Source organism: Hypomesus nipponensis, chromosome 26 (assembly GCF_054491055.1).
Source record: "Hypomesus nipponensis isolate SF chromosome 26, ASM5449105v1, whole genome shotgun sequence".
Taxonomy (NCBI): Eukaryota; Metazoa; Chordata; class Actinopteri; order Osmeriformes; family Osmeridae; genus Hypomesus; species Hypomesus nipponensis.
The window spans coordinates 10,910,327-10,931,686 of NC_140386.1; the positions used below are offsets into that span (position 1 = coordinate 10,910,327).

At 52.0% G+C, this 21,360-nt stretch overlaps 4 protein-coding genes across 11 annotated transcripts in view; 3 read left to right on the forward strand and 1 right to left on the reverse strand.

Moving 5' to 3' along the window:
- The first annotated feature begins 2,862 nt into the window (after nt 1–2,862).
- echdc2 (enoyl CoA hydratase domain containing 2) lies at nt 2,863–7,237 on the forward strand. Of its 2 annotated transcripts, none has more exons than XM_084692673.1 (11): nt 2,863–3,628; nt 4,086–4,153; nt 4,230–4,332; nt 4,595–4,681; nt 4,767–4,859; nt 5,115–5,171; nt 5,256–5,318; nt 5,419–5,543; nt 5,726–5,776; nt 5,869–5,916; nt 6,059–7,237. In XM_084692673.1, exons 1-11 carry the CDS (start codon nt 3,400–3,402, stop codon nt 6,134–6,136), a joined length of 1,002 nt encoding a protein of 333 aa, XP_084548799.1. In that variant the 5' UTR covers nt 2,863–3,399; the 3' UTR covers nt 6,137–7,237. The 2 variants fall into 2 exon arrangements, with proteins under 2 accessions (XP_084548799.1, XP_084548800.1); XM_084692674.1 differs by having other exon boundaries at nt 4,230–4,317.
- A 160-nt stretch (nt 7,238–7,397) lies between these two features.
- On the reverse strand, nt 7,398–13,930 carry zyg11 (zyg-11 family member, cell cycle regulator). Its single transcript, XM_084692672.1, has 18 exons — nt 13,527–13,930; nt 13,179–13,344; nt 12,709–12,920; nt 12,084–12,401; nt 11,837–11,950; nt 11,434–11,550; nt 11,212–11,352; nt 10,916–11,092; nt 10,762–10,826; nt 10,545–10,644; nt 10,397–10,447; nt 9,542–9,703; nt 9,412–9,459; nt 9,125–9,322; nt 8,993–9,045; nt 8,727–8,824; nt 8,468–8,629; nt 7,398–8,341 (listed from the first exon to the last, which is right to left on the reverse strand). The coding sequence occupies exons 1-18, from the start codon at nt 13,548–13,550 to the stop codon at nt 8,325–8,327; spliced, it is 2,223 nt and encodes a 740-aa protein (XP_084548798.1). The 5' UTR covers nt 13,551–13,930; the 3' UTR covers nt 7,398–8,324.
- A 56-nt stretch (nt 13,931–13,986) lies between these two features.
- On the forward strand, nt 13,987–15,638 carry coa7 (cytochrome c oxidase assembly factor 7). Its single transcript, XM_084692675.1, has 3 exons — nt 13,987–14,356; nt 14,630–14,770; nt 15,046–15,638. Exons 1-3 carry the CDS (start codon nt 14,251–14,253, stop codon nt 15,483–15,485), a joined length of 687 nt encoding a protein of 228 aa, XP_084548801.1. The 5' UTR covers nt 13,987–14,250; the 3' UTR covers nt 15,486–15,638.
- Nucleotides 15,639–15,888: 250 nt separating this feature from the next.
- Nucleotides 15,889–21,360, forward strand: part of ralgps2 (Ral GEF with PH domain and SH3 binding motif 2) — a 43,854-nt gene continuing 38,382 nt past the window's right edge. For 2 of the 7 annotated variants that reach the window (XM_084692557.1, XM_084692559.1), the window contains exon 1: nt 16,156–16,269. The gene's annotated coding sequence lies outside the window, so the exon portion shown is untranslated. Of the gene's footprint in view, nt 15,933–16,146; nt 16,270–21,360 lie in introns of those variants that run through there. The other 5 variants (XM_084692560.1, XM_084692558.1, XM_084692555.1 and 2 more) reach the window with 5 other exon arrangements.

Here is a 21,360-nt window from a genome sequence, read left to right on the forward strand (position 1 = left end):
TGTCTCTTGTCCTGACATTTATTTCTCTCTCTCCTTACCTTAGTAACCATAAGGTGCGTATGTGTGTGTATATATGCGTATGAGTGTGTGCGCGAGTTAAAGATTACAAAGTACCACATGGAGGGGTGGTTTCACCCAACAGCAGGCTAGCCCTGGCTCTCCTCAACAGCAGGCTAGCAGGCTAGCCCAGGCTCTCCTCAACAGCATGCTAGCAGGCTAGCCCTGGCTCTCCTCAACAGCAGGCTAGCAGGCTATCCCTGGCTCTCCTCAACAGCATGCTAGCAGGCTAGCCCTGGCTCTCCTCAACAGCAGGCTAGCAGGCTAGCCCATGCTCTCCTCAACAGCAGGCTAGCCCATGCTCTCCTCAACAGCATGCTAGCAGGCTAGAGGCTCCTCTCTCTCCAGAGGTCGTGTGACTCACACTGATGTTGCATAATTCCTGTAGAAGGCAGCCATGCCTGGTGTTGACTAGAGTCCACCCACACCAGCAGACCACACACACCAGCAGACCACACTACAGCAGACCACACACCACACACTACAGCAGTCCACACACCACACACTACAGCAGACCACACACCACACACTACAGCACACCACACACTACAGCAGACCACACACACCAGCAGACCACACTACAGCAGACCACACACCACACACTACAGCAGACCACACACCAACACACCACACACTACAGCAGACCACCCACAACAGCAGACCACACCACAGCAGACCACACACTACAGCAGACCACACACCAACACACCACACACTACAGCAGACCACCCACAACAGCAGACCACACAACAGCAGACCACACCACAGCAGACCACACACTACAGCAGACCACCCACTAGAGCAGACCACCCACTACAGCAGACCACCCACTACAGCAGACCACACACCAGCAGACCACCCACTACAGCAGACCACCCACACCAGCAGACCACCCACTACAGCAGACCACACCAGCAGACCACCCACTACAGCAGACCACCCACACCAGCAGACCACCCACTACAGCAGACCACCCACTACAGCAGACCACCCACTACAGCAGACCACCCACACCAGCAGACCACCCACTACAGCAGACCACCCTCTACAGCAGACCACACACCAGCAGACCACCCACTACAGCAGACCACCCACTACAGCAGACCACACACCAGCAGACCACCCACTACAGCAGACCACACACCAGCAGACCACCCACTACAGCAGACCACCCACTACAGCAGACCACACCAGCAGACCACCCACACCAGCAGACCACACACTACAGCAGACCACCCACACCAGCAGACCACCCACTACAGCAGACCACACCAGCAGACCACCCACACCAGCAGACCACACACTACAGCAGACCACCCACACCAGCAGACCACCCACACCAGCAGACCACAGACCCACAGACAAGCTACAGCCTGCAGAGGAGGCTCACAGAGAGGGCTGTCTGTCTGCCTGTCAGTCTGTCAGCCTGTCTGTCAGCCTGTCTGTCTGTCTCTCTGTCTGTCAGCCTGTCTGTCTGTCTCTCTGTCTGTCAGCCTGCCTGCCTGCTTGCCTGCCTGCCTACCTGTCAGCCTTTCTGTCTGTCTGTCTGTCTGCCTGTCTGTCTTTTTAGCCTGTGTCTGTCTGTTTGTCTGTCTGTCAGCCTGTCTGTCAGCCTGCCTGCCTGCCAGCCTGTCTGTTTGTCTGTCTGTCTGTCTGTCTGTCTGTCTGTCTGTCTGTCTGTCTGTCTGTCATCCTGTCTGTCTGTCAGCCTGCCTTCCTTCCTGTCTGTCTGTCTGTCTGTCTGTCTGTCTGTCTGTCTGTCTGTCTGCCTGTCTCACACCAGTGTATCGTTCTGAGTTGAGTGTTTCTGGTTGCCCTGTATTGTGTGCCAGTAAAGTGAAGCAATTGGAATCATTAGTGTAACTTTCCTCTTGACTGCTTCCTGGAATGTGTGTGTCTGTGTGTGAGCGTGTGTGTGTGTGTGGTGCACAATGACAATGTGTATTATTTAACAGGGGTGTGTTTCAGCTGTCACTGGAGCCTGAGGCCTCTACTCCCTCTCCCCTCCCTCCCTCCCTCCCTCCCTCCCTCCCTCCCTCCCTCCCTCCCTCCCTCCCTCCCTCCCTCCCTCCCTCCCTCCCTCCCTCCCTCCCTCCCTCCCTCCCTCCCTTCCTCTTCCCCTCTCTATCTCTTTGTCTCTCTCCCTCCATCTCTCCCTCCACACACACACCTCTCTCTCTCTCTCTCTCTCCCTCCCTCCCTCTCCCCCTTCCTCCCTGTCCTTCCCTTCCTCTTTCTCCCTCTCTCGCTCTCTCCCCTCCCTCTCTCTCCCCCCTCGCTCCCCCCTCTTCCCCTTTCTCTCTCTTTGTCTCTCTCCCTCCACACACACACACACACACACACACATACTGGGTGACACCACTGTGGCTGTTTCCTCTGAGGTTAGTAAACAAACATGAAGCAGATGAGCCTAGACCAACTCTGTTCTGCTGACTGTGTGTGTGCGTGTGTGTGTGCGTGTGTGTGTGTGTGAGCAAGCAAGCATTTGTTCGTGAGCCAGCATGTGTGTGTGAGCCAGCATGTGTGTGTGAGCCAGCATGTGTGTGTGTGTGTCTTTCTGTGTGTCACCATCTCATGGTCTGAGTGGAGAGAGGTCAGTGCAGAGCTGAGTGTGAGGTCAGGCAAGTCCTCTGTGACTCATGCCCACCTGGTGCTCCCTGCCTGGGCTTGCCTTCCTACTTCGGCCCCTGGTCTGGCAGGCCTGAGGGCCGCAGCGAGGCTAGCCGCGGCTAGAGACGGGGAGAGGGGCGGTGGGGGGGGGGGACAGGATTTAGAGGGAATCCTCTACCCTCCGTAAACTATTAATTTGTCCCGTCCACTAACAACCTACAAATGACCACACACACATTTGTTGTTGTGTTCCAGGACCCTGTGTGTGTGGTGCTGATTCTGTAGACATGTTGAATAATGAATGGTCAGACTAGGCTGCACGCACACGGAAACTACACGTCACTGTCTGTCTGGCTGGAGAGAGGGGGAGAAAAGAGAGACAGAGGTTAACCTCCTTGATGACACCAGGCAGCACTAGTGGGCGCGCGCCTGCATACATTTTGCGTGCGTGCTGTTGTACACATTTCCCAGTGATTACCGCTAGGTGTCATTCGTCCTCGAGTCCTCACCCCTCCTGTCCTCAGTTCCCGAGAGAGAAACGATCTCCAGGGAAAGAGGATTTGGTTAACGACAAATAGTAAATTTTATGAAAGTGTGAATTTGCCTTTTTGTTTGATTTTGTAAATTGGAAAGTTCGACTTTCCACAATCGGGAGCACATTTCCGGGTGTTTTTTTTAATCAGGCTCGAGTTGCGAGAACTTCCTTTTTCAGCAACACTGACACGGAGCAGCATGTTGACGCTACGCAGCCTGGCGGCTCACCTGTCGTTTATACCTGCCTCAGGTAACATGATCATGCACCGTCTCAGTACCCCAGGTTCGATACACCGGCCTGGCCTTACATCGCTGTTCGGGAGCAAAGGTCCTTTGCCGGGACCAGCTGTCACGCTCTCCCGTCAGTTACACAGACAGACGCCGGATGTGGAGGTGGATCTACGGCATCTGGACGGGGAAGACTCCGGTAAGACGGTTTATAACTGCACGCTCTATTATCATCCGGTGTGTTAGGCAGAGATGGGAATCTACTGACGTAGATTTTTCTGGTAACAGTCTTTTTAAACATGAGTATTTTTACTTCTACTTGAGTGAAGGATGTTTGTACTTTTGCCATCTCTAGTGTTTGTGTGTGTGTGTCAGATTGATGTGTAAATGGCAGCTTTAAGCATGATTTGAGTTAAGATCTCTATAAAGGTGGCTAATTAGACAAGCGTTAGAAACACACACACCTCTAAAGCCCTACTTGTCTCAGCAGCCAAACAGATTACTCTTCCTGTCAGTCAATCCCTCCCTCTCCTCTCCTCATCTCTCTCCATGCTCTCCTCGTCCTCTCCTCTCGTCCTCTCCTCTTCTCATCTCTCTCCATGCTCTCCTCGTCCTCTCCCCCCCCTCTCCTCCCTCACTCCTCTCCTCTGGTGCAGGTATAGCTGAAGTGTTGATGTGTCGGCAGAAAGCCAAGAACGCTCTAGGGAATGTGTTTGTGTCTCAGGTGAGCACCCCCCCCCCCCCCCACACACACACACACACCCACACACACACAGAGTGCTGAAGTGTGTGTGCTGCAGATGAGGGAGATGGTGGCGTGCGTATCCCGTGATGCGGCTGTCCGCGTGCTGCTCTTCAGAAGTCTGCTTCCAGGCGTGTTCTGTGCAGGTGTGTTCTGTGCAGGTGTGTTCTGTGAAGGTGTGTTCTGTGCAGGTGTGTTCTGTGCAGGTGTGTTCTGTGCAGGTGTGTTCTGTGCAGGTGTGTTCTGTGCAGGTGTGTTCTGTGCAGGTGTGTTCTGTGCAGGTGTGTTCTGTGCAGGTGTGTTCACGGCATTACACACAGCCTCAGAGGGGGGGTCAGAGCAGTACACATCGTAGAAGTATATATGTTGGACAACATGCAGGTGTGCGTCTGTATGATGGTTCTGTGTGTGTGTGTGTTGCAGGGGCAGATCTTAAGGAGAGAGCTCAGATGAACAACACACAGTCTGACCTGTTTGTTCACGGCCTGCGCTCTCTGATGATGGAGATAGGTGAGGAGGAGAGTGAGTGTGTATGCGTGTGTGTGCGTGTGTGATGTTGTGTGTGATCGTGTGTGTGTGTGTGTCTCCCTGCCAGCCTTGTTGCCCATGCCGACCGTCGCAGCGCTGGACGGCGTGGCCCTGGGCGGGGGTCTGGAGCTGGCCCTGGCCTGTGACCTCCGCACCGCCGGTGAGCAACCCCTCATCTCTGACCCCTGGGCATCACAGAGACAGCTGTGTGATGTCACAGCTCATGGTGTTACCTAGACGACAGCTGAGCAGAGCTGGAGGCAGATTCATGTCTAGATAGAGGCAGACGTGAATCTGAATTTGATTGGTTAAATAAAAGCAGGCAGCCCAGTGATTGGTTCAGGTGAGCCGTCTGTCAAATGACACTGCAGCTCCAACCTTCATCTGTCCTCTGGTGTGTGTGTGTGTGTTTCAGCCTACTCTGCACAGATGGGTCTGATTGAGACGACACGAGGGCTGCTCCCAGGAGCTGGTAAGCGCCGAGGTCACACACACACACACACACTCTGTGTTACACTGTGTGTGCCTCAGATGTAGTTCCCCTCTTCTCCTACAGGGGGCAGTCAGCGTCTGCCGAGAGCAGTGGGTGTTGCTGTTGCCAAGGAGATGATCTTCACAGGTGATGAAGATACCTGGACGCTCATACCAAGACCTTGATCTACAGGACCTCATGATAACCAGTTACTCCTCCCACCCCCCGCCCCCTCTCCCCCCTCCAGGTTTGAGGGTAGGGGGCCAGAGAGCGGAGGAGCTGGGTCTGGTGAACCGGGCCGTGCCCCAGAACCCAGCTGGAGATGCAGCATACAGGGAGGCCATCAGCCTGGCCCGGGAGATCCTACCCCAGGTACACACACACACACACCCACACACACACGGGAGATCCTACCCCAGGTACACACACACACACACACGGGAGATCCTACCCCAGGTACACACACACACACGGGAGATCCTACCCCAGGTACACACACACACACACTCACGTCTGATCCCAGACAGACTCTCTCACTCCCCTCCTCTCTCCAGGCTCCCATCGCTGTGAGGATGGCCAAGGAGGCCATGAACAGAGGCATAGAGGTACAACCCCCCCCCACACACACACACACACACACACTATCTCTGTTCTCCATGCTCCTGCGTGGTGTGTTTGATATGTGTGTGTCTCCCAGGTGGACTCCACCTCGGCCATGGCTATAGAGAGGATGTGCTACGCCCAGGTAACACATCTAATTCACTCATGTGATTGGCTGTTTGAGTTCATAAAAAACAGCTAGCTCTAACTGCAGCTTCCCCCCCCCCCCTCCTCCTCCACCCCTCCTCCTCCCCCCTCCTCCTCCTCCTCCCCTCCCCCCCCCCCAGGTCATACCAACTAGAGATAGAAAGGAGGGCATGGCCGCCTTCATGGAGAAAAGACCCCCTCACTACACTGGAGAGTAACACACACACACACTATAACCACCTCACTACACTGGAGAGTAACACACACACACACACTATAACCCCCTCACTACACTGGAGAGTAACACACACACACACTATAACCCCCTCACTACACTGGAGAGTAACACACACACACACTATAACCACCTCACTACACTGGAGAGTAACACACACACTCACTATAACCACCTCACTACACTGGAGAGTAACACACACACACACTATAACCCCCTCACTACACTGGAGAGTAACACACACACACACTATAACCACCTCACTACACTGGAGAGTAACACACACACACACACACTATAACCCCCTCACTACACTGGAGAGTAACACACACACACACTATAACCACCTCACTACACTGGAGAGTAACACACACACACACACACTATAACCACCTCACTACACTGGAGAGTAACACACACACACACTATAACCACCTCACTACACTGGAGAGTAACACACACACTCACTATAACCACCTCACTACACTGGAGAGTAACACACACACACACTATAACCCCCTCACTACACTGGAGAGTAACACACACACACACTATAACCACCTCACTACACTGGAGAGTAACACACACACACACTATAACCACCTCACTACACTGGAGAGTAACACACACACACACTATAACCACCTCACTACACTGGAGAGTAACACACACACTCACTATAACCACCTCACTACACTGGAGAGTAACACACACACACACTATAACCCCCTCACTACACTGGAGAGTAACACACACACACACTATAACCACCTCACTACACTGGAGAGTAACACACACACACACTATAACCACCTCACTACACTGGAGAGTAACACACACACACACTATAACCACCTCACTACACTGGAGAGTAACACACACACACACTATAACCACCTCACTACACTGGAGAGTAACACACAAACTATAACCACTGTAGATTAACACATCCACTATAACTTAAATAGAAAAATACACACTAAATACACACACTCTGTCCACCCAGTCCAACTAAGGAAACGTTGAAAGGTTTAAATAAATATTGTCAAATAAGAGTATCACTAATAAAATAATGTTCACATAACTATCACTTGCAAAGAAGGTTGGTGTATTTTCAATGTGTGTTATATTCTGTACATGGTTATATTCTGTATATCTGAATGTTTAAATGTGATGTCACTGCTGCAGGGCATGCTGGTCATGCAGGAGGCTGGTTGCTAGGTAACCATGAGGACAACACGAAACACCATCAATAAGTCTGTTTTTTATTATATGACCCCTGACCCCAGCAGCAACATGGCTTCCTTCTCTGCCCACAGTCAGTCAAACAGGAAGGTGTCATAATGCTGACAGCTCTCAGTTGAGGAGCGTTTGATCAGTGTTGCAGCTGGCTCATATGGGGCTGATCCATCCATGGGCTGAACTGTAGGTGACTCGAATCAAGTGCACCGATTCCTTTAGGCTGTATTTGTTTGGACTAAAAGAACAGTTTTCGTGCGACACTTAACACCGTCACAGCAACAGTTTCTTATTTACCACGCTATCGAGATAAATATATATATACACACACACACAGTTGTGGAAAGACAACAGCATGTACAACACATTCACTCATTGTGCTGTTGAAGGTAGTGTATAAAGTCACAAGCTTTCATCCCCAACACACACACACACACGTCTGTCTCTCAAACACAGGTCTAAAACGGCTATCGTTGGCTGTCTATTGCCACTGGAGTCCTCTGTAGACACGGCTGAGCACGTAGGGCGGGTAGGAACTCTGAAATGAGAACAAGCGTTCCCAGGAGAGGAGGAACATTCACAGAAACACCAGCATGCGTCACACACCAACACCAGCATGCACGGTCACTAGCTTATCTGCTGCTGTGAGGGCCAGCTGTCTCTCCACCCTGGTGAACAGCTGACCTCAACACTCTCTCACCCTGAGCCCTAACTGAACAGCGCACGCACACACACACACACACACATATATACATATTATACATATGTAGACACTCGCACAGCTTCAGACTCTGGGGTGAGTGTGCCGATGTTTGGACGAAGTCTTGAGGATGTTTGGATGAAGTCTTGAGGATGTTTGGATGAAGTCTTGAGGTTGTTTGGATGAAGTCTTGAGGATGTTTGGATGAGTTTTAAACAAGGTCTGGATGAGTTTAGGGGGCTTGGCTCTCTGTAGGGAAAGATGAACAGAAACAAGTTTATACACAGAATAATACAAGCAGATAAGTATATATATACACACACACCAATCATGCTGTCTATCCACACTGTTTGTGTGTTTCAGCTGTGTGTGTACCTGTGTGTGTGTGCTGGCCGGTGCGTGCTGCGTGTGTGTGCAGGTTGAGCAGGATGCTGTCCACCAGGCTCCTGACGTCGGGGTGTGTGTCGGGGTGTGTGTGCACTCGCCGCAGCCACTCCAGACCCCCCTCCTCCAGCAGCATGCTGCAGTAGCGTGCCGCTGCACACAGGGGGCGACAGAACACATTACACACCATGTAAGTACGTGTGTGTGTGTGGGTGTAGATGTGTGTGTATGTGTGTGTGTGTGCGTTCACCATTCTTGCTGCAGACGTGCAGCATGGCCCAGGCCGCCCACAGCTGGACTCCAGGAGTGTGGAAACACTCCAGCAGGGGGAAGAACGGACCGAAAGACCTGCAGGACAGGAAGTGCTCAGACAGGAAGTGCTCAGACAGGAAGTGCTCAGACAGGAAGTGCTCAGACAGGAAGTGCTCAGACAGGACAGGAAGTGTTCAGACAGGAAGTGCTCAGACAGGACAGGAAGTGCTCAGACAGGACAGGAAGTGTAGATGAGGGTCTCACCTGTAGGCCACCATCTCACATTCTGGAGTCGGCCACTTCAGGATGGCAGAGTGCTGGGGAAGACACACACACACACAGTCACTAGGGTCCATAAGAAAGAGATATACATACACACACAGCACCCCCTCGTACCAGTTGCTCCAGCATGGTGTCTCTCAGCTCCAGGCCCAGGCCCCAGGCCTGTTCCCCCCGGGAGGTGAGGTGGGCCAGGATCCCTGCGGCAAAGTAGCTCACTTCCACCTCCGGGCTGTGCAGCAGGGAGCGCAGGTGATCCAGGAAGCCCTGCACCATCAGCTCCATGTGCAGCTCTCCTACCTCCGCTATGTTGTTCTACAAGGGGAGGGGGGAGGGAGGGGTGAGAGGAGCACGTTCCCAGAGGCTGGTGTGTAGAACAGCAGAAGGAACAGAGCCAAGCTCACCAGTAGCCCCAGAACCTTCTGCTGGATGGAAGACTCTGTAGGGAAGGACTGTGGGGGGGGGAGAGAGAGGGAGGGAGAGGTTTAAAAAAAGAAAGATGAGTCAAGTGTGTGTGTGTGTGTGTCTTCGTACCTCTAGAACGCTGATGAACAGATCCAGACCCTGGTTTTCTATAAAATGGCGGCAGGTGGTTGGTGATTCGTCTGTGAGGTTCCAGAGCGCACTCAGTGTGAACTTGAGGGTGGCATCCACCACGCCCTGGGACGCTTTCTGACGCACGATGTGGAGCAGCTGCTGCTCAGAGAGACCGCCAGGAGAGACCGCCAGGAGAGAGAGAGTTAGGAGAGACACAGGGAGAGAGAGTGTTAGGAGAGAGACACAGGGAGAGAGAGTGTTAGGAGAGAGACAGGGAGAGAGAGTGTTAGGAGAGAGACAGGGAGAGAGAGTGTTAGGAGAGAGACACAGGGAGAGAGAGTGTTAGGAGAGAGACACAGGGAGAGAGAGTGTTAGGAGAGAGACACAGGGAGAGAGAGTGTTAGGAGAGAGACACAGGGAGAGAGAGTGTTAGGAGAGAGACAGGGAGAGAGAGAGAGTGTTAGGAGAGAGACAGGGAGAGAGAGTGTTAGGAGAGAGACAGGGAGAGAGAGTGTTAGGAGAGAGACAGGGAGAGAGAGTGTGTTAGGAGAGAGACAGGGAGAGAGAGAGAGTGTTAGGAGAGAGACAGGGAGAGAGAGTGTTAGGAGAGAGACAGGGAGAGAGAGTGTGTTAGGAGAGAGACAGGGAGAGAGAGTGTTAGGAGAGAGACAGGGAGAGAGAGTGTTAGGAGAGAGACAGGGAGAGAGAGAGAGTGTTAGGAGAGACACAGGGAGAGAGAGTGTTAGGAGAGAGACAGGGAGAGAGAGTGTGTTAGGAGAGAGACAGGGAGAGAGAGAGAGAGAGACACACAGGAAGAGACAGACAGGGAGAGAGAGTGTTCCAGGGTCTTACCTTCACTATGAACAGCTCTGCTCCTAAGTGGGCCGTCTGCTCTGTAGACAACTACACACACACACACTTATAATTACTGACACACATTCATTAATACTGACTCAGAATCAGCTCACACTCTCTCACACACACACACACACACACACACCTTGGCTGCCAGGATGGAGATGATGGCCACAGCCATCCTCTGCATGTTCTGGTCTTCATGGTTACACAGCCACTGCATTACCAGCTTGGCTGCCTCAAACCTGCACACACACACACCATCATACTCCCTTCACCTGTGGCTGGCTGCTCTGGAATGTGTGTGTGTTTTTAGTGTCTGTCTGTATTTCTGTTCATGTGTGTGTGTGTGTGTGACTCGCCTGTTGAAAGGCACCTCCTGTAGGACTCTGTCGCTGCACAGAGACAGCAGGCAGTTCTTCTGCAGCTGAAAAGAGAAGGCCCACATTCTGGTCACCGCAGGTCCTAAACCTGACCTCTGACCCTCGTCACCTGACCCCAGAGCCCTGGCCTTACCTGCTGGTGGTTGGGGAAGGTCGTCATGGCAGCCAGCAGTAGCTGTGTGACGGTGCCCAGCAGTTTGACGGGCATGCCCGCTGCCAGGTCCTGTTTGGTCAGGTTGAACACACACGCACTGGCTGCCAGCTGGACGTTCAGGGTGGCAGGGTGGTTGGTCATGCCAAGGACCACCAGCTGACAGGGGAGGAGAGAAGAGGGGAGGGGGAGAGAAGGAACGTTTGATGTAGCATCAGGAAAGTAAGGGATAGCTACAGTTAGCAAGTATGTGTGAGTGAGTGAGTGTGTGTGTGCACCTTGAGGATGTCTGGCCGTGGTTTCTCCATGATGTGTGTGAGGCTGAACAGGTGGAAGAGGGCCTCTCTCACAAAGCCTTCCCTCTCACTGTAGCGCCGCAACGCCTCACAGATCTGAGATTCATTAGCCTCTCCGGTCACCTGCACACACACACACACACACACGTCAGTATGTAATTGACAGCCAGGCGTGTCCACACCGCTGCAGAGCAGTAGTACAACCTGCAAGCTGCCCTCTCCAGACAGGAAGGGGGAGAAGCCTGCGTCTGTGGCCAGAAGCCCCACAAAGGTCATCCCTGGTCTCTCCTCCACAAATGCCTTCACCGCTGCATCAGTCACCTGCACACACACACACACACACACACACACACACACACAGGTTACTACTCTCTGTGGAGTAAGACTGGTATGTATAGAGGTGTTTTGGTTATCTGTCTTAACCCCTAATCCCCCGTCCCCAGCCATGACCCCTGACCCCAGCCATGACCCCTGACCCCAGCCATGACCCCCTCTGACCTCAGCCATGACCCCTGACCCCAGCCATGACCCCTGACCACAGCCATGGCCCCTGACCCCAGCCATGACCCCTGACCCCAGCCATGACCCCTGACCCCAGCCGGGTCACCTGCTTCCTGCCAGACACGTCCAGGGACATCAGGTTGGGCAGGATGCCAGGCTGGCACAGCAGCTGCCGGGCCACGTCAGACGTAAACTGCTTATCATCACTAATGTCCAGGTGCTGCGCACACACACACACACACACACACACACAGAGAAACACAGGAAAACCATGAAAGGATTGGTAGTAAAAAATACACACATACAATGCTAGAGTCATACTCCCCCCTTCCCTCCTACACACACACACACACCTGCAGGGCGTCCAGCTGCCCTATGACAGCCAGCAGCTGAGCGGTGCTCATCTCCAACCTCTTCATCTGGTGCAGGGTGAGCGAGCGCAGCCGGCCCTTCAGCCTCAGCAGGGGCGTCAGGTTGGTGACGGAGGTGTCGGACAGGTCCAGGCTCTCCAGCCGGGCCAGGGAGCACGCATCCACCAGCCCCGCGTCGTAGAAGTCCACGCTGGCCAGGGACAGCGAGCGCAGGGCGGGCAGGGAGCTGAAGCCAGGGTGCCCCGGCTCCTCCTGGGAGGACATGGTCAGACCCGTCAGGACCAGACGCTGCAGGCTCTCCTGGGGGAGGGGAGGGGGATGGAGGCAGAGAAAGAGGGGGAGTCAGATGGCTGAGCGGTTAGGGAAACGGGCTAGTAATCAGAAGGTTGCCAGTTCGATTCCCGGCCGTGCAAAATGACATTGTGTCCCAAGGCACTTCACACTACTTGCCTCGGGGGGAATGTCTCTGTACTTACTGTAAGTCGCTCTGGATAAGAGCGCCTGCTAAATGACAAAAATGTAAAGAGAGAAGGGGCAAAAAAAAAACAGAGAGAGAGGCAGAGATATGGAGTATTTAGTTTTACCCCCCAGGTTCCCACCCCTCTACCTGGCAGTGTTTATTGGTGGCGAGCCCCTGCAGTATGTCATCGATGGTGAGGTCTGCGTTGACCCTGGCTGCGTCCAGCTCCAGCAGCCTGTGAGGGCAGAGCGCTCGCTGGAACGCCTCCGCAGAGATCTTCGCCGTGCGGATACACGCTCGCCTCAAACGCAGGTACTCACAACTCCGAAACACCCCCACCGTACTGTCATTCAGCAGTCCTGGACACACACACACACACACACACACACACAAGCACTCTCAATACCTCTCACAAGCACTTCAATAGTTAGTCGCTGCCAGAGTAAACATATCAGGACGTAAAATCGCCAGTCATAATGTTTTGTACATTTGTGACGAATCTGGTGACAGAGGCAGACCACACCTGCTGTTGTTAGGTGAACACGCCGCCGGCGTGTGTACGGCAAACAGTTTGTTTAAAACCAGTTGGGACATACCAACGGAAACCCCTTGCTCACCTTCCGTAGCCATCTTAGCCAGCAGCTGGTCCGCGAGCTCCTGCGGGAAGACTAGGGACTCCCGGAGACAGAGCGAGCCGTCTGCCTGTTTCACACAGAAGCGCTCGAGGTTGCAGGTCATGTACGACAGACACAGATCCGTGAGAGAAGCGGGAGACGCCTCGTCCTGCAACACACAGAAACACTACACTTCAGCCACATAGAAAATAGATTGTCATCTCATTAAGCACTGACTTATTATGAGCATTTGTCCTCGTTAATGTTGCAACTCTTTTTAAGATCATAGGAAAATACCATACGGCCACGTAACGTTTACTTGCTTTAAGATCTAACGTTACATAGACTTACCGTTGTCAGAAAATTGCAGGCCATCTGTAGTAACTGTTCAAGGCCGAGTTTTAAACAAAACGGTGTATATTTCTAGCTTTATAAAGCTAGGTCAAAACAACCCCGCCTCTGTTTCCTTAATTCATTTGCTTGCAAAGCCCTGTACAGCTTGCTGAAAATAGCGAGGCTATCTACTGCGTTAGCGAGCAAGCTCAATTTCTGCTGTATGCGCTAACTTGTTGATGTAAAAAAATCGTCTGTTCTTGATCCCGCTAGACAATTTTGATCCGTGTCGATTTTCATTTTCAAACCATGTTTTCAAATCAATAGCTCAGACACTTCATAACATGTCTAAGTAATCTGGTCGAAAAAAGATTTCAAAGATGATATTGTTGCCAACTACCACATTTTTTGACAGATAGGGTAGCCGATAATAAACAAGGGTTACGACACAGGAAGTACTTGGCCGAAAGGGGGAGGGAGGACTGACGACTACGGAAGCCGTATGTGCGGACAAGTAGGAAGAAGTGAAAAATCGAACTCTACAGATCATCTCACATTTAAGCTAGCTAGGTATTTACTTAAATCGGTAAATGTTTTTTTAACAAGTGGATAACCTACTACGTTTCATGTGAATCTCTTTGTGAGTGACCATCACTCCTTCCACACCAAGGTCACGAGTTGGACACTCAGCACGTGGGTTTAAGTGACTGTTCTTGTCTTAGCTAATCTTTCGTGTTAGAAAATGGCAGGACTCATTAACTTTGAAGACGAGAAGGAGGTGAAGCAGTTTTTAGATAACTTGGGCGTGGAGTACACCTACCAGTGTTACCGAGAGAAGGATCCTGAAGGTAAGAGTGCAGTGCTGTCCCTGGCTTTGGGGTGCTGAAATGCCCAGAATGTTGGGTTACATACTAGTGTTGACGAGCAAGATTCCGCCGCTTCTATTATGTGTCCTATATGTACATACATGTTATAATCCATGTTCGTTTCTTCTGCTTCCTTATAATACTTTAGAATGTATTATTAATATGTTTGTCACGTATTTTTACATTTTACAATATACGTATTATTGCAATAGACGTATATATATTTTAAACAAATTTGAATGTTTCCAATGCAAGGATGCCAGAGGCTGGCTGACTACCTGGAGGGTGTGAAGAAAAACTACGAGTCCACAGCGCAGGTGCTGAAACACAACTGTGAAACCCACGGGCACGGGGAGAGCTGCTACAAGCTAGGAGCCTACCACGTCACCGGCAAAGGTGCATGTACACACACAGATCCTAGAACAAAGAACCTAGAACGCTGAACACAGAACCTAGAATGTTGAACACAGGACCTAGAACACAGAACCTAGAATGCTGAACACAGAATCTAGAACGAAGAACTTAGAACGCAGAACCTAGAACGCAGAACCTAGAACGCTAAACACAGAACCCCCCCCTCCTCCTGATTTTTGTTTGTTTGTTTAGTTGTTAATAATACTGCTGTCTGTGCCCTCTGTCTGTGCCCTCTGTCTGTGACGTCTGTGCTCCAGGGGGCGTGGCGGAGTGTCTGAAGACGGCCTACTCCTGCTTCCTGCGCTCCTGCGACGCAGGAGGGAAGAAGTCCCTGGACGGCTGCCACAACGTGGGTCTGCTGGCCCTGGATGGCCGTGCCACGGACGCTGGGCCTGACCCCCAGCAGGCACGCCGCTACTACGACAAGGCCTGCGCCGGGGGCTTTGCTCCAGCCTGCTTCAACCTCAGCGCCCTGTTCATCCAGGGCTCCAGCCTGGAGAAGGACATGGGCCTGGCTCTCCGCTACGCCAGCAGGGCCTGCGAGCTGGGCCATGTGTGGGGCTGTGCCAACGCCAGCCGCATGTACAAACTTGGGGATGGGACGGAGAAGGATGAGAAGAGAGCGGAGGAGCTGAAGGAGCGAGCGAGGGAGCTGCATGGGCAGGAGAAGGAGAGACAGCTGAGGTTTGGAGAGTGACCGTGCTGGGAGACGTTCTCGCTCTCCAGGAGAAACGCTGCCGTGATGAGGCAGCTTGTGTTGGAGTGTGGCTGATCGTGTCCAGGCCTGATTCTTGACCTTCTGTAAATACTTTCAATAAATTATATGTCTAAATAAAGAAATGAAAACAGACCAGTTCAAATAGTTATTTATAAGCAAATACATATTTAAAATGCAGAATGTGATCTTATTTGACTTCTCTACATAAGTATTCCCGTTTTGATGACGTTCAAAAAATTCGCCACAAGAGGGCCCTAAAGTCAAAGTGTTAGACCACAGCAGGAGCAGCTAATTCAAGTTTCAGTTGGCTGCTTATGTTCTCAGTACAATTCAGTTTACTGTCTTGAAAATGTACCCCCCCCACCCCACCCCCCAGCAATATGCAGTGTACAGGCCTTTCAGACGGCGCAGCATTGTTTTGTAACGGTGAGTAGATACCGAGATTTGTCAAAAGGACCCAATGAAGTAAATGTAAACTTAATGATGAATATATTTGAAAAAGCAGTACAGGTAGATCACAATTATTAAACGTTTAATTCCGAATGAGAAATTGCAACCATACGTTAAAACAGATACAACCAGTTCCAGAAATCTGTTCCTAAGAGACTCCACCCTGCCAAGCCCATCTCTACTCCCTCATTCAAAACAGAACACAGCTGTTGCAGGCACACCGAGATAGGCAGCGTTCCGCAGCACGCGAGGAGACAGAGCCGCTTTTTCAGTTGAAACTGTGAACGAGGAAACTGGCACGCATCATTGAGGGGTATGGTTTACATCTTTGTTTGTACAAAATCATAGCTTGCGAGTGTTTATGAGCCATGTGAGCATGCTTTGAAGAGGTCGGTTGAGTATGCAGACCAGTTAGCTTGCTAGCTTAATCTAGCAATCCTGACTGCTAGCTAGACACTACAGTAGCGTACCGTTAGCTACTGTATACGTTAGTTAGCAAGCTACGCTAGCACTGTCTGAGGGGAGGATGGAGAATGGCGCTTTGAACAAACCGTCGACCTGAGTTGCTTACTGATATTGTATTTTTTTAAAGAAGTTAACTGGCTTCATTCTCATGTTCGTTTTTTAACATCAGTTGATACAAGTTTAGTTAAACTAGCCAAAGTTGCCTAGCAACCATTCCCCTTCTAGTTAAGAAGCTAGCTAGCTAGTTGTCTGACTTGGCGCGCCCTGTGCGCGTGGGGTCCTCCCTGGTGTTCTCCGCACAAAGCGGCGGTGCTCGGCCCTCGCGGCTTTGCTCGGGATGTCTCGGTGAGAACCATGCCGGTCCCGCCCTGAACCCGGGGAGTGCCTCCGGTGAGGCGCGGAGGGTGCGTTCACTCCCCTCTCAACGAGTTAGACGTTATTAGAAAGGTTTCAACACTCGCCAACCTCACTGTACAGTATTTGTCACCTATTTTTAATCGTTGTGACACTGGACTCCAGCTCTTGGGAGTGTCACACAGACCTTATGGGCTGCCACGAGGCTCCACGATAACCGGCAAGCTGTCTTGATCGGAAACAGTAATACAGCTAGCTAGTTACAGTGATGGATCTAGCAAGCGCATCTAACGGTCAATATAGTTCAATAGTGTTCTGTCACTAGCTTGACGCAGCGGGGAGGAACAGAAGTAGAGAAATGTACCCCAGGCCGTTAGCCAGACACGGGTCATCATTTATTGGCATGTCCATTTTCGCTTAGATGTACAGTATAATCTTACATTTTACTGTCTAGTTTATTTAGCTGTCCCCAGAGATAAATAAATGCCTGTTTGTAAATAAGGGATATAGATTTCTAACGTTTACGACTGCCGTTTATGCAGGCCCTATTACCAGCCTTATTAAACAAAGTGGAGGCAATTGGTAGATATGCACTTGAAGCACATTCAGAGCGGCCCAGCTGAGTCCAGATGTCCGTTTGAACAATAATGGCTGTCAAATACGGTTAGCTTATGGTTAGCTGGCGCTTGTTTTCCTAACGTCGAACCATGGCTCATAGAGCTTGCCTCTCATGTCAGGGTCCAGTAAAGTATGACGCGGCGCAGCCTGACCCTGTCACCTAGATTCATGCGGAATGTCCTGCCGTGATATTTAGTATGAGGGTGTGTAGCTGCCGCGTCCACCGCGAAAGAGGTGACATGTTCTTCTGGAAGCGCGCTGGGAGTACGGGATATGCCTGCATTCTTATTTGATGTTGTCAATGCCCCTGTTCAACGTCAACTCACTACATGCTGTTTGTAGAGGGTATGTTGTTATGAAGACGTGGTTTTCCTTTGGTTTAGGAGGGGGGCGGGCCTGAAAAGCATCACTTTGGGATTGTGACTTAGGTGTCGTTCGATGATCTTCTGTTTTGATTCAGCTAAATCAGAAGACTGGAACAGAATACTTGACCATGAGCAGGTTTGAAATGTAGCACTGACCAACTGTGTTCAGTTGTGTCTAAACTGAAACCTTTCACATTCCAGCGTCTGTCCATATCTCTGTCTCTGTCCAGCCCACCTGCAGCACCATAGGTTCTAATCCCAGTGCTGCAGTCTTGTTTGGCAGCACTGGACCATCTGCTCCTGTCCCCAGCCCTTTCTGGCCCCGCAAATAGGATTAGCTAGAGTGTAGATTAGCTTACATGTGTGTGTGTGTGAAACGAGACTTCCACAATGAGAAAGTGTGTACACAGTAGGCCTGAATGAGCAGGTTCTGTATGTTCCTTCCACCGTCAGACGGCTCCTCGCTGTTGTTCATCAGTCTGCTTCCAAACGAAGCCAGTGCTCGGGTTGCTAGGGGAAACCGCTGAAATAAGGCGCTTTCTGCCCATGTGTAGTCACGTAACCAGGGCCCTGCTGTGTCATGTCTGTCAGCTTGTGTGTGTGTCTTTTCTTTCGGCCATGTTTTTGGCTGTGTATGGTGTCCGTGTCTTTCAGAGGCAGACAGAGATAGTGTGTTCCGTCATGTTTCATAATCAGTGTGTTAAGTCTTTCTGAGGCTTCTGGCAGCTTGTTGAAGTAGGTGTTTGTGCAACCAGCGCCTGACAGTGTGTGCACATGAGTGAGTGTGAGAGTGTGTCTGTGCATGCCACCTGTATCACACTTCCGTCAACTCTATCGTCTGAAAGCAGGCCAGGCAGCGGAGCAGAGCCGGGCTACAGAGCCGGGCAGCAGAGCAGGGCAGCAGAGCAGGGCAGCAGAGCAGGGCAGCAGAGCAGGGCAGCAGAGCAGGGCAGCAGAGCAGGGCAGCAGAGCAGGGCAGCAGAGCAGGGCAGCAGAGCAGGGCAGCAGAGCAGGGCAGCAGAGCAGGGCAGCAGAGCAGGGCAGCAGAGCAGGGCAGCAGAGCAGGGCTGCAGTGCTGCAGAGCAGGGCAGCAGAGCAGGGCTGCAGGGCAGCAGAGCAGGGCTGCAGGGCAGCAGAGCAGGGCTGCAGGGCTGCAGAGCAGGGCTGCAGGGCTGCAGAGCAAGAGGCCAGTGCCGGTCTCTCCCCTGTGGAGCCGGCTGTTCAGCCAGCCGGCCAGTCAGGCCCTTCAGCAGCTGGAATATGTGCAGGTACCCTGTTAAACACAGGTAGCACAGTAGTTCCTTCAGGCTGTGAAGTGGAGCTGGTGGTCCTTCTCTCTGTCTCTCTCTGTCTTATTCTTTATCTCTATCTCTTACTTTATCTCGTTCACTGTCTGTCTCTCCTCTCTCTCCGATCAGGTTTATTTAGTCAGACTGGTTCATCTCTCTCTCCTCTCTCCGTCCCGGTCTTGTGTAAACAGCTCCCAGCTGTGTGGTGTTGAGCTGACAGTGCTAGTGTAGTCAGGCCCTGCCTTCATCTCTCACACACACACACACACACACACACACACACACACACACTCACTCTGTGTGAAAGAGCGTTCCCTGTATGTGTGTGCCACTCTATTTTTATGTGTTGTGTGTGTGACCTTGAAATGTCCTGTAAGACAAGCAGTAGATAATATGACATTGCAGAATATTATATTTGTTTCATGGTGGCTATGTTTGTTTGAAGTGTGTGTGGGTGGGGTTGGAGTCGTGGGGGGGGGGGGGGGACATGCAGCTGTGTAACCCCAAGGCCTCCAGTAACTTGGTCAAGCCTGCGTAACAGAGTGTGAGGAGGGGGAGGGTCTGATCCCGGCCTACAAAGCATGTTGAACTTGAGCTATGTGGGTTACCTTCCATGCTGCTGTCTGTGTCTGTCGGTCTGGGTGAGTGGATGATGTGTGGTGGCCAAGTCTCGCTGCCGGGCTCAGCAGTGTCTCTGGGGACACATCCCTTATCCCCCCCTCAGGGGAGCTGCTGGGTTAGGGCATCATGTTTATAAGGTCGTCCCGGGCGTGCTGTGTGTGGTAGGGGAGTGTGTGGCAGGCCAATAGTTCAGATGACTACAGCAACATGTTGCATAAGCCTTCAGACTCTAGCAGGACCTTCCAGACACTATAGGTCTGTGAAGGCCTGGGTCTGGCCGGGGCTGGCTAGCTGGGTGAGCTGAGAGCTGATTGTGTCATGGAAAGCAGTGAACTTGGCTGTGAACCTGGTAGATAGTGGATCAAATAAGAGCTGAGCTGATGCTGTCCTTAAAAAGGCTCTTAAACAGGATCTTCGCATGCACGCACTCTCTCTCACACACACACACACACACATTAGGTGGTGTGTAGTGAAGCGGTGGGTGATACATCTTCTAACAGTCAGAATGTTTCTGAAGTTTCCTTTGTATTGAAGAGAGGGGGGGGGGCTGGAGGGGCAGACGGGGGAACAATGTCTTGCCTATTTTTAGTCAATAGAAATGAATGTTTGGAAGCTCATCCTGTCTGTGCTTGTCTGAGGAGGAAAAAAGTCCTGTGTGTGTATGTGTACCCTGGCCATGTGTTGCTGTGAACCAGGGGGATCAAGGGGCGTGAGGGGCTCATTCTGGGAGGAGGAGGGCAGGGGAGAGGGAGGAGGGCAGGGGAGAGGGAGGAGGGCAGGGGAGAGGGAGGAGGGGAGGGGAGAGGGAGGAGGGCAGGGGAGAGGGAGGAGGGAGGAGGGCAGGGGAGAGGGAGGAGGGAGGAAGGCAGGGGAGAGGGAGGAGGGGAGAGGGAGGAGGGCAAGGGAGAGGGAGGAGGGGAGGGGAGAGGGAGGAGGGCAGGGGAGAGGGCGGAGGGCAGGGGAGAGGGCGGAGGGAGGAGGGCCGGAGTTGAAGAGATACATCTGTTTGTTCCTGCTTCAGCTGTTGCTTGTCTTCTATTACACATACAGCCTGTGCACTGTGACCTCATGAACTGGATAGCCCGTACTGGACTGAAGGAGTGTGTGTGTGTTCCTCTCTGCTGACCAGCTTTTGAAAGATAGACTGGACCATGGGGAGGAGTTTCACCCTGTCTCTCTCTCTCTCTGTGTCTCTCTCTGTGTCTCTCTCTGTGTCTCTGTCTCTCTCTCTCTCTCTCTCTCTCTCTCTCTGTCTCTCTCTCTGTCTCTCTGTCTCTCTCTCTCTCTCTCTCTCTCTCTCTCTCTCTCTCTCTGTCTCTCTCTCTGTCTCTCTCTCTCTCTCTCTCTCTCTCTCTCTCTCTCTCTCTCTCTCTCTCTCTGTGTCTCTTTCTCTGTGTCTCCTCTCTCTCTCTCACCCACACACCCAGAGAGAACAGTGACTTGGCGGCAGCCGGCACAAGGCTGTTACAGTGACAGGCTGTGTCCAGCTGTACGACTTCCTCCCAGAGCACAAAGACTCTAACAACCTTGGAACACGGAGCCCTAAGACACAAAGCTGGAGGGAGGGATGAACCCGGACCAGCATGTCACCCACTATGAGCTCAAACTTCACACTTTCTTAACCAGGCAATGCAGAGATCCACTTCAGCATAGCATTCTGACTCTTTCTCTCTCATACACACACACAAACAG

Coding starts and splice junctions, on each gene's coding strand:
- echdc2 (XM_084692673.1), top strand. CDS start 3,400: ATGTTGACGCTACGCAGCCTGGCGGCTCACCTGTCGTTTATACCTGCC. Junction 4,154..4,229: donor GGAATGTGTTTGTGTCTCAG/GTGAGCACCCCC, acceptor TGTGTGCTGCAG/ATGAGGGAGATGGTGGCGTG. Junction 4,860..5,114: donor CTGTGACCTCCGCACCGCCG/GTGAGCAACCCC, acceptor TGTGTGTTTCAG/CCTACTCTGCACAGATGGGT.
- coa7 (XM_084692675.1), top strand. CDS start 14,251: ATGGCAGGACTCATTAACTTTGAAGACGAGAAGGAGGTGAAGCAGTTT. Junction 14,357..14,629: donor CCGAGAGAAGGATCCTGAAG/GTAAGAGTGCAG, acceptor TTCCAATGCAAG/GATGCCAGAGGCTGGCTGAC. Junction 14,771..15,045: donor CTACCACGTCACCGGCAAAG/GTGCATGTACAC, acceptor TCTGTGCTCCAG/GGGGCGTGGCGGAGTGTCTG.
- zyg11 (XM_084692672.1), bottom strand. CDS start 13,550: ATGGCCTGCAATTTTCTGACAACG. Junction 11,353..11,433: donor CTGGAGAGGGCAGCTTGCAG/GTTGTACTACTG, acceptor GTGTGTGTGCAG/GTGACCGGAGAGGCTAATGA. Junction 9,046..9,124: donor ACACCATGCTGGAGCAACTG/GTACGAGGGGGT, acceptor TGTCTTCCCCAG/CACTCTGCCATCCTGAAGTG.